Source organism: Pelodiscus sinensis, chromosome 16, assembly GCF_049634645.1.
Source record: "Pelodiscus sinensis isolate JC-2024 chromosome 16, ASM4963464v1, whole genome shotgun sequence".
NCBI lineage: Eukaryota > Metazoa > Chordata > Testudines > Trionychidae > Pelodiscus > Pelodiscus sinensis.
This window is the reverse complement of record NC_134726.1, coordinates 34,270,415-34,281,350: the sequence shown is the minus strand read 5'-3', so window position 1 is coordinate 34,281,350 and position 10,936 is coordinate 34,270,415. Positions and strand designations below refer to the sequence as shown.

General features: G+C 46.2%; 1 protein-coding gene and 1 long non-coding RNA gene across 2 annotated transcripts; one reads left to right on the top strand and one right to left on the bottom strand.

Moving 5' to 3' along the window:
- The first annotated feature begins 765 nt into the window (after positions 1-765).
- Positions 766-10,493, top strand: LOC142818634 (uncharacterized). Its single transcript, XR_012896200.1, has 3 exons — positions 766-1,159; positions 1,833-2,388; positions 10,307-10,493. It is a non-coding gene; the product is annotated as an uncharacterized LOC142818634 (long non-coding RNA).
- LOC102444841 (chemerin-like receptor 1) lies at positions 6,834-9,191 on the bottom strand. The gene has a single exon (XM_025186369.2). The coding sequence runs from the start codon at positions 8,812-8,814 to the stop codon at positions 7,729-7,731; it is 1,086 nt and encodes a 361-aa protein (XP_025042154.1). The 5' UTR covers positions 8,815-9,191; the 3' UTR covers positions 6,834-7,728.
- Positions 10,494-10,936: the final 443 nt, after the last annotated feature.

The following is a 10,936-nucleotide window of genomic DNA, read 5'->3' as shown; positions in this document are numbered from 1 at the left end:
GGTTATAAATGAGGGATGCTGTGATAGAACAAAGGAATATTTATTTGGGGACTGATCCAGTGTATCCTGTAAACTGTGTGCTTGTGCAGCCACTCAGGAGAGATTCAAATGCCATCCAGATGATTAGCAGAGTGCCCACAACTAGGTTTTTTGTTTCTACTGGTGGTGCACATTCTCACATACCTTGGTGCACGTAAAAATTATTCTTCACATGGATGAAAAAAATTAGAGGGAACATTAGACTGATCCTGTCTCAAGCTCCAGCTGTATTAATGTCACTGAGGTATTTGATTGCATAAGGGTTATGGAATTAGACCAGTGATGGGCAAACCAGGCTAGTGATTGGGTTGCATAATGGCTCTCCTTAGTGGGCTGTGAGATTATTGCGACCAAGATGGTCTCCTGGGATAGGGTAGTTTCACTAACTTCGATTTTGTACCTAGAATTTGCAGTGTGCGCTGATTGAAGTGTAGCAGCACTTTGATTGGATGCAGAGGGAGTGCACATCTCTCACAGTCATTGTTTGCAATCAGCATTCACCTCACTTTACATGCCCATGTTTTAAGTGCATGTCACTTTAGTAATTACTGGTGGGGGGGAAAAACTACGTGGATAGAAAGCAGCAGAATCTGGTAACCCTGTGTGTGAGCAATAGTAAACAAAATGTTTCACAGGCCACATGTAGAACTCCCATTCTGTATATTGCCCATGACTGGATCGGACTCTTTTTAAAAGCACCAGTTCTGTTCCAGAGTGTTCATTAATAAAACCATGACTGGGAGCAGGTAATTATGTTTGCTGAAAAATGTCAGTGCCCTTCCATGTGGCATTTTGTAACACATACAATATTGTGTTGGCAGGTGTCACCAGGTGGTGCTGTTACAGAGGCATCCAAGTTCTTAGCACGCACAACCACATGTTCGGTTCCGGGAAGAGGTGCTCTGTAGTTATTTGCTCTGGCGAGCCCCCGTTCTGTGTTGAAGGTGGTTTCTGGATAAGGAGCTATGCACACAACAGGACACTGCGCTCTGCCTTGGAATCTGATTTGAGTCAATTCTTAGGGCAGCATTGCTCTGAGAGAATCTGACATCAAGGATTCTGAGATTCCTGGAAAAAGTTGCCTGCTGAATTATGTGACCACCTGTGTTCCAGGACTGGGGTATGTGTGTTAATGACACAAGGTACATTTAGAATATATACAGGCATCACTGATTTCTTCTCCACTGGGAAGCCAAACTGCAAGGCCCCAGATATCTGCTGCTACTCAGCAGCGGGGGAACACTGGTGTCAGAATGGGACAAGGGTACCAGAAGAAGGGGAAGCATATAATGCACCGGGGGCAAGAGGGTGATCAGCACCTGTGAACAATCACTGCATAGCATGTGGATATTATCACGGACATGCTGTGCCAAATGAGTGATTTTTCTGAAATGATCTGAAGATGGGGCACCTGGCTGGCATTATGGGGAAGCTTTCTGGAGCATACAGGTAGGCCTGAAAGGAGGCACCAAGTTCAGTGAGGCGAGTTTGAGCAGAGAACAGAGTGATTGGGGGTAATGAGAGCAAAGAGGTGGATCAAATGGGGACATGAGGCTGATAGGTAGAATTCCAAGATTCTATTTCTGTTTGCTGTGACCTTGGAACATTAAACTTCCATGCCTCAGTTTACCCCTAAGATTTTAGACTGCCATAGGGTTTTCTGTAGTGCCTAACTCTAACATCTAAGTGCCTCAGGGTAATAATACTTAACTTACAGTGGTACTCTGGGGCTTGATTGCCTAACATTTGTACATGGCTTTGAGAGACATTATGTGTATTTTCTTTCTTTCTAGGAACTACTGCATTACAAATAACTAAGACCTCACAGCACCCAGAGCTGAGCAGCAGGGATGTATTATACCTATTTTACAGGTATGGAAACTGAGGCACAGAACTGTTGAGTCCAACATTTTCATACTTGGGCAACAAAGTTAGGCACCTGAATAAGACAGCTGATTTTCAAAGGCATTGGATACCTGCTGCTCCCACTGAAATTAATACAAGCTTAGGCAATTTATTTTAGGTATCCACACTGAGCAGTTTGGCCTAAGTCATTTTCTCTGTGTCACAGAAGGAGCTGGCATCTGGCTTATTAAGACTGCTCTGTGCCACTCGGTGGGACAAAGCTTTTGTGGAGGCCCCCAGTGCCTTGCTCCCTAAATACCCCCTGAAGCCTGCTCACTTTTATGTTGGGGACAGGGTGAGTGCCCAGAAACCTGGAATTGGGGTCTCCTCCTCTGGATTTCTGCCAAACATAATCTGGGTCAAAGAGGAAATGTCAGAGCCAGGATCAGAAGTGTGAAGATCTGTGAGCCACTCGCCCCTTGGAATTACACTGACTTTGCAAACGTAAGTAAAAAGCAGCAAGGTCAAATGCTGCTCTGAACAACCTTGACATTGCAACTCACCTCTCGGAGTCAGTAAATATCCCTGTAGCTGCATGCTGCTGAACAAACATTGCACTTGTCTGACACAGTTTAATCTGGATAAGTCAGCAATTTCTGGCAAAGGTCAGTTCTCTCTGGACCCAGCCCTACAAGCACTTATCAGTTTCCTTGCTTTTAAACATGTGAGTACTGTAATCCCACTGAATCCAGTGGAATCACTCAAGTTAAGCACCTATGTAGGTATTTGAAGGATCAATGACTACATTCATTCTGTTAAATACTGCATGGGCCAAGGGACCCATACTGGCTCCCCTACATGTATATAAGTGACAGCTCTCACTCTATGCAGCCACACAGTGTGTTTGTGTTAGGAATGTTAAAATGTGATTATTTAGGTAAACGTGTAACCGCTGAAATGTCAGTAGTTAGACATTTACATGCCGGGGGAGGGGGAGAGGCTGGCTCTGCCCATGCTGCTGCCTCTAATCGAGGCAGCAGTGAGGGGGACAGGCCCCCCACTTCCCATGTTGCTACCTCTGATACAGAGGCAGCAGTACAGGGAGGGGAGGGGATGCGTGTAACCATGAAGGTTAACTGATGAGCCCCGGCTCATCAGTTAACCATTTACACTTTCACATACCTAGGTCATATGTATGCAAAACATGCTGAAGAGTAGGGGAAGCAGAGGATTATAATTTATGCTCTTTGTTGGGCTTTTTTCCCCTCACCTGGATGAACAAACTGGCATTGAACACTGAGTTTTCCAAACCTGCTAGGTGGAGGGAAAAGCACCAGATGACAAGTTGTGCAAGGACAGAGAGACGAGAATGACAGCCTCCTGTAACAGCATTTCACTCTGTGCTGAAATGCCATTCCTGGTCTTAGAGGTTTTTTCTTTTAAAAAATAAACCTGGTCAAAGACGGATTGCTCCTGCTGAACAAAAAACCAAAATCCCCAATCCCAAGCATCTTACAGTCCGATGATCAAGCAAATACAGCCTAGTGGCATAAGTGGGGTATCATTACTGTGTCACTGTCAACCAACTGGTTTTCAAATGTATCAGAAGCATGGAGATCAGCTCATAAGCAAGGGCTTCAGTCTTGCAGTTGGAGCCAATGTGCAGATCCCTGAGCCCCCATTGGAGCCCCCAGTAACTGTTCAGTGAGTTTTGCCCCTAGTTTCCAGATTCCGGAGGACTAAGCCATTTTGGCTAGCTGTCCCGTTGCCAAAGATGAACTTGCACAGTCGGTTGTGCTCACTGAATATTTTCCTATGAGTCTTTTACCACATGGTGACACGGCTGTCATTAGATCCACAGGCTATGTGTTTTAAAATGGTTTTATTGATTTTCACATTCATTACATGAAGTACAAACTATCAGATCTCAGATAGTTGAGAGACAATAAAATGTCTAACATTGAAAGCTGCTTTCAGAAAAAAAAAGTGTATTTTGTATGAAATCTGAGCTTTTAGACCAGGGGTGGGCAGGTACCAGCCCATGGGCTGGATCCGGTCCACAAGGGTTAGCTCCTGGTGGGCTCCCACCGCTATATTTACTTGCACGGCTACAGGTAGCGGCAATCGCAGCTCCCATTGGCCAGGGATCGCTGTTGCCAGCAATGGGAGCTGTGGGAAGCAGTATCCTGGTCCGGGCCACTTCCTGCCACTCCCATTGGTTGGAAATGGCAATCCCTGGCCAACAGGAGCTGTGATTGCCACTACCTGTGGCCGTGCAGGTAAATTCAGCAGCGGTGGCCCACCAGAGCTAACCCTGGCAAACCACTGCCATGTTATTGCCCTCCCCTATTTTAGACCATGTTCCAGTATACTGGCAGGGGGAAATTATAGGCTATGTCTACACTGCAGCCTTTTGTTGGCAGAGACAATGCAAATGAAATGCTCATTAGCATTTGTCGCGCTGTCATTGCATATTCTCTGCCAATGCTTTTTGTGGAAGAGGATTTTGCACAAAAACAAGCAGTGTAGGCATAAGGGATCTTGTGCAAAAGGGCGGGGTTGCGCAAAACGGCCCCGTTTACACTGCTTGCTTTTGCGCAAAAAACTCTTCCGCAAAAAGCATTGGCAGAGAATATGCAAATGACAGTGGGACAAATGCTAACGAGTGTTTCATTTGCATTGTCTCTGCCAACATAGCCATAGAGTTTTACTACCTGGAATCCTGATCCTGCAAAAACACACCACATTACTCACATGAGTAGTTCTGTTAACTCAAAAGGATTATTCATGGGAGTAAAGTTATGCTGTAATTACACCCATTGAAGACAGGGGAAGCCTCTCTGCTGACTTCCATATTTTGGGTCATGCCCATACACAATAGCATCAATGAAGATAAGGAGACAATGTGAAGAGGGTCAATAAACTTTGTGGAGCCTACAACTTCCAGTCACCTTTTTGCTGAACAGGTTGTTTTCTCTGAAGCCTCCAGGTCACTAGGACCAGTGCACTAGAAAATAATACATGACCTGAAACAGAATCTTCACATTAATGGTTCTAACTTTTTTGTAATCATTCAGGACATAACAGAAAAGCTTCCTTCTTTTTTCTCTGGATTTGAGAGAGAGAGAACATACACATGTATATATAGGAGCAGCAATACACCATGTTGCCATTTAGTGGTGCCCAAGCATTTTTGGATCTCTGCAGCAGTTTGTAGCAAACCAGGTAACGGCTAAAATACATACCTGACCAGACAGAAATGAAATTAATGAGGCTACACAGCTGTAAATATAAATGGGGTTTTGCCTTGGATATGTTACACCAGAATTCACAAGGTGACCCCTGAGGCTACACTGGATAGAAGACATTCGTCAAATGAGTCACCATGGAGAAGTCTGAGGGGTAGTCCTATTAGTCTGTAACTTTAAAAACAATGAGTAGTCCCGTGGCACCTTAGAGATTAACAAAAATAGCATCATGAGCTTTCGGGGGCAACACCCGCTTGAAGTAAGTTAGGCAGGTGCTGGGAGACCTGACAGTGGATCAACAAAGTAATTGAGTGTGCAAGTGGTTGGCTCTGTTTTGGGACCCGTACTGTTCAATATCTTCATCAATGATGTAGATATTGGGATAGAGAGTACGCTTATTAAGTTTGCAGATGATACCAAACTGGGTGGGGTTGCAACTTCTTTGGAGGATAGGGACATAATTCAAAATGACCTTACCAAGTTAGAGAAATGGTCAGAGGTAAACAGGATGAGGTTTAATAAAGAGAAATGCAAAGTGCTCCACTTAGGAAGGAACAATCAGTTCCATACATACAAGATGGGAAGCGACTGTCTAGGAAGGAGCATGGCGGAAAGGGATCTAGGGGTCATAGCGGACCACAAGTTGAATATTAGTCAACAGTGTGACGCTGTTGCAAAAAAAGCAAATATGATTCTAGGTTGTATCAACAGGTGTGTTGTAAGCAAAACTCGTGAAGTCATTCTGCCACTCTACTCTGCACTAGTTAGGCCTCAGCTGGAGTACTGTGTCCAGTTCTGGGCGCCACATTTCAAGAAAGATGTGGAGAAATTGGAAAGGGTACAGAGAAGAGCGACAAGAATGATTAAAGGTTTAGAGAACATGACCTATAAAGCCAGGCTTCATGAACTGGGCTTGTTTAGTTTGGAAAAAAGAAGATTAAGGGGGGACATGATAGCGGTTTTCAAATATCTAAAAGGGTGTCACAAGGAGGAAGGAGAAAATTTGTTTCTCTTGGTTTCTGAGGACAGGACAAGGAGTAATGGGCTTAAAGTGCAGCAGGGGAGGTTTAGATTGGACATTAGGAAAAAATTCCTAACTGTCAGGGTGGTCAAATATTGGAAAAAATTGCCAAGGGAGGTGGTGGAATCTCCCTCTCTGGAGATATTTAAGAACAGGTTAGATAGACATCTGTCAGCGATGGTGTAGACGGAGCTTGGTCCTGCCTTGAGGGTGGGGGGCTGGACTCGATGACCTCTCGAGGTCCCTTCCAGTCCTATTATTCTATGATTCAGTCCTGAATATTTATGCAGAGGGTGAACAATGATTAACTGAATAGCACAGTGGTCCCCAACACGGTGCCTGCGGGCGCCATGGCGCCCGCGGAGGCATTTGTGTGCGCCCGCCAAGTGCTCAGGGCTGGCTTGGCCCTGAGCACGTGGCGCATACATGGTGCCGGAGCCAGCACCGGACGCATGGCGCACGGTGAGTGCTGGCCCCTGGAGCGCCGCGGATTGGCCACCCGCGCTCTGGGCACGTGGCACTTGGGGGGGGACGCCAGCCCCAGGCACGCGGCGCTTGGGGGGGGGCGCAGGCCCCAGGCGCGCAGCCCTTGGGGGAGGGGCGCTGGCCCCGGGCACAGCCCTTGCGGGGGGGGCGCCGGCTATGGGGGGCCCCACCCCTGGGCGTGCAAGTGTCCCCGCCCTCAGGCGCCCGGCGGGCAAACGGCCATGCCCCCTGGCGCCTGTCAACCTTAAATGGTTGGGGACCACTGGAATAGGGGTAAGGTTTGACTGCAGATAAAGGAAACCTGAAATTGTATCTTAATCTTTTAATCATGGATATTGTGGAACATATTTTGCTAAGCAAATATTGGATTTTTTTCAAAGGGAATGCTGCTGCAGGTAATCAGTGAAGGCAGGGCAATAAAAGAGACAAGCTTTATCTATAAATAACGGGCCAGGTGCAGGCTGACTGAGTATAACATGGCAGGCATTAAATTCTCTGGACCACATTCAGTGCTTATGTTTCCAGTTAAAAATGAGCAGAAGTGGCAAAAACAGTAACTCGCGCTGTAACAGTAACTTGCACACGCTCTGTAGGTGTGTCAAAATAAGTGTGACTTACACACTGAAGAAAATGAAAAAGGGGGAAATAGTAGGAAAAGCAACCAATAGGAGAGTGTAAGGCAGGGGTGAGCAACAGAGCCTCCGGGGCCCAGCTGCAGCCTGTCAACCATCCTGGCCCTGCCCCTTCCAGGGCAGTCTGGGGCAACTTCAGAAATTTGTCAAGTGGCCCCCTTTCTAAAATTATTGCCCACCCCTGGTGTAAAGTGTCCATGGCAGTGGGTTGCCACTTTATGTCAGTTGCTTTTCATGCTCCATCCAGCTGTTTCACCTCTTTGGTGTGTAAATCCCACTAGGTTTTGCACTTCCAGACTGCAGCAAGCCATGCTTCTTTGCTATCCAGAGATCATTTCTGCTTTCAGTGACACAAACACAACTCTGATTGAAATCCATTGGAACTGCATTGGTGAGGCAAAGGACAGAGCTAGGTCTCCTGTAATTTACCACTAAAATTTGGGTCATTAGCTACTGATTAAAGCCCTGGAACTTCTACTTCAGAAGTGGCTCTGGATTTTCTCTTGCTGGCCAGAGAGGTCAAGATAGAGTCCTCACTGAAGGCCCCCTCAAAGGCTGAGAGGATGGACTGTCGGAACTTCTCCTTGAAGTCCTGCCCCATAAAGACATAGAGGATGGGGTTGATACAGCTATTGAAGAAAGCAAGACTGGAAACCAAGGGGATCCCTATGTAAAGGGCCATTTTCAGCTCCTGGTTGGAAGAGATTTTAGATATTTCTAGCAAGCAGAAGACATGGTATGGGAAATAACAAAGGAAGAATGACACGGTGACTGCAACAAGAATCCTGAAAGGCTTAGTCGACTTGGCTAGATGGTTCCTTTTCATCCTGACACCAATGATGCTGTAGCAGATGAGGATCACAGTGAAGGGAATGAGAAACCCACATACAAATCTGGTTATGATCATAGTTTTGTGCCTCATTCTCCACAGCTGACGGGATGCCTCAGCTTTATAGTTGTCAGACAGGGCAAAGTTATTGTAACAGCTGGTGACGTTTTTTGAATTAGTAGCCGTGTCTCGAAAAACGAGATATGGAAAGCTGATGGCGAAGGCTAGAAGCCAAGTGACCAGGGCAATGTTGGAAGCCAACTTGGGTGTCCGGTGGTTATGAGACCACACAGGACAGATCACTGAAATGCACCGGTCTATGCTGATCACTGTTAGGAGGAAGACGCTAGCAAACATGTTGAGGAAGGCAATAGTGCTGTTCAGTTTGCACAGGACCTTCCCAAATGGCCAGTGAAAGCCCAGGGCAGTGTACGTGATGCTGAAGGGCAGGAAAAAAGTGAAGATGAAATCAGCAACAGCCAGGTTTAGAAACCACACGGCATTTACAGTTTTCTTCATCTTGAAGCCAGCGATCCAAATGACAAGACCATTGCCCGTCACCCCCAGCAGACATGCAATGCTGTAGACCACCATGGAAAGGACATGAATGCTCTTTTGGAGGCCAGAGAAGTAATTGGATGCAGTGGAGTTTTCGGGCTGAGTGGTGAAGCTGGTTGAGAACAGCGAAGAGGAGGAGACGTTCTCCATCACCATCTGTGATCTGGGCTCCTGAAACTATAGAAACACACTTCTGCTATTATTTGCATCACTAGCAGTTCCTAAGCAGTCAGTTTGAGGTGAGAATCTTTGCCAACAACAGTGCCCCAAAAATCCATAAGACCATGAATCTGGGGAGTATCCGACCCTTAGTACTGACAGTGCTCCTCTAGAGCTTTTCATCTGAGGCTTACGACAACACTTACAAAGGTAGACCTACGTGACTGATAGGAAGAGTGAGGCAGAAGGCATTTAAGTACCTTAGCCAAGATCCCAGCAAGACAGTGCCACAACTAGGAGTAGAGTTGTGTATGAGTATCAGAGGGCTGACTCTGGTCCTAAGAGAGCCCTGTATCTGGTGCCTGACTTTATATAGCAGTTAAAATAAGATGTTCAAGCTTAAGTTCAACAGCCACTGCAGTGCCTCAGAGCCCCACTATTCTAAATGGAAACTTTGAAATCCATCCAGACAAATGTAAGGAAACATTTGATGCAAAGACTCTAAAATGCCTAGAAAGCACTATTCCCAATTCCCAGGGAGAATCGCATCGGGACGCTTTTCTCCTCTAACAGTAAAAAGGAAGAAAGAATCTTTTGCATATGGCTATTTCCCTCCAAGAAGCAGCACATTTCTATGTAAGGGTTATGGGTGGGCAACGCTCCAGTTAGGAGGTGATGGTACTGAACTGGTCCTGAAGACCCTAGAGATTTAGGCTCTGTGTTGACACTGGGCACAGAAGCTACCCTTTCAGTACGGCCAAATGGAGGATGGGCACATGGTGTTGTCACTGCTCTTAAGAGACAAGGGTGAAGTCTGGGTCCCCTAGAAATCAGTGGATGTTTTGCCACCAATTTCAGTGGATCCTACTCAGGATCCTAACCCATGAAAAAACTACCCAGAAAATTAATCAGTCAGGGGCAAGCTAGCAAAGAAACCCTCTCTTGCCAGCAGATGTCTGCCCACGCCTCCCCTGATATGTTCTGAATGGCCCTTCATCTTGCTAGAGAGGCTGGCAGGACGAGACTTACAAGCACTGACTGGTACCTTATTCTAGCCCTCAGTGATCCCATTACCTGGTGCTTTATAATTGATTCTGTTTCAACAAGGTGCCTTTTATGATATATCTTTCAGTTCACAGTGTACTAATTTATTATCTAGTATGACAGATTTTCTCCCATTTATAAGCAAATCCCCCTTTGAAGTCCTAGCCACTTTTGTCACTGCCTCCCAACCCCCATTTAATTCCTGAATTTAAACTTAGATTCATATGGGTAGCACTCACCACTGCCTTATGCCTTTCAGCGCGTCTCTGCTCTCAGCTTCTGGGCAGCGACAGTGCAGTCGTTGGGTTTACTGTCAAAAAGCTTTTGAGACAGTGACTGTCTCTGAGCGTGATTCAGGTTTGCTTGTTTGATCTTTCCATGGCCTGAGTTCCTGGGGAATTTACTGGGTATCATTTATTCCGATGTCTTGTTCCTCAATTTACAGCGAGTAGAATTTAACCCGTTGCATCTCTGCCCCGTATCCTGTCCGAAGCAGTCATTTTGGCTAGCAGGATGAAAGAAGTCTCAACGATGCAGCTGTGGAAATGTGCCAAGTGCCCCAGCTTCATCCCGAATGGAAGCTGCAATGCTGGGCACATGCAGCTCAATTCACTCTTGTACTGGGATCAGAGTCACAGCGAATTCCCCAAGTGGATCACAAAGGGACAGATGCCTCCAGAGATCACCTGAGGTGTGTAGCCCAGAATGAGGGTTCACATTGTATTTGGGGGTTGATCTTCAGTGTCTATTTAGAGTGCATCTACATTGCACCCTTAGCTCGAAATAAGATACGCAATTTGTGCTATGCAAATTATGTATCTTATTTCGATTCTCTTTCAAAATAAGCTATTTCGAAATTTGGTGCGTCTACACAGCGCCAAATTTTGAAATAACGCTATATCAAGACATCCCTTATCCCGTTTACAGGGATGCCGAAATAGTGGGTCTGCTATATTTTGCAATAGCAGAAGTGTTCAAAAGACTCAGGGTAGCTACAGGCAGTCCCCGAGTTACGCGGATCCGACTTACGTCGGATCCGCAGTTACGAACGGGGCACTTCCTCTCCCTGGTCTCG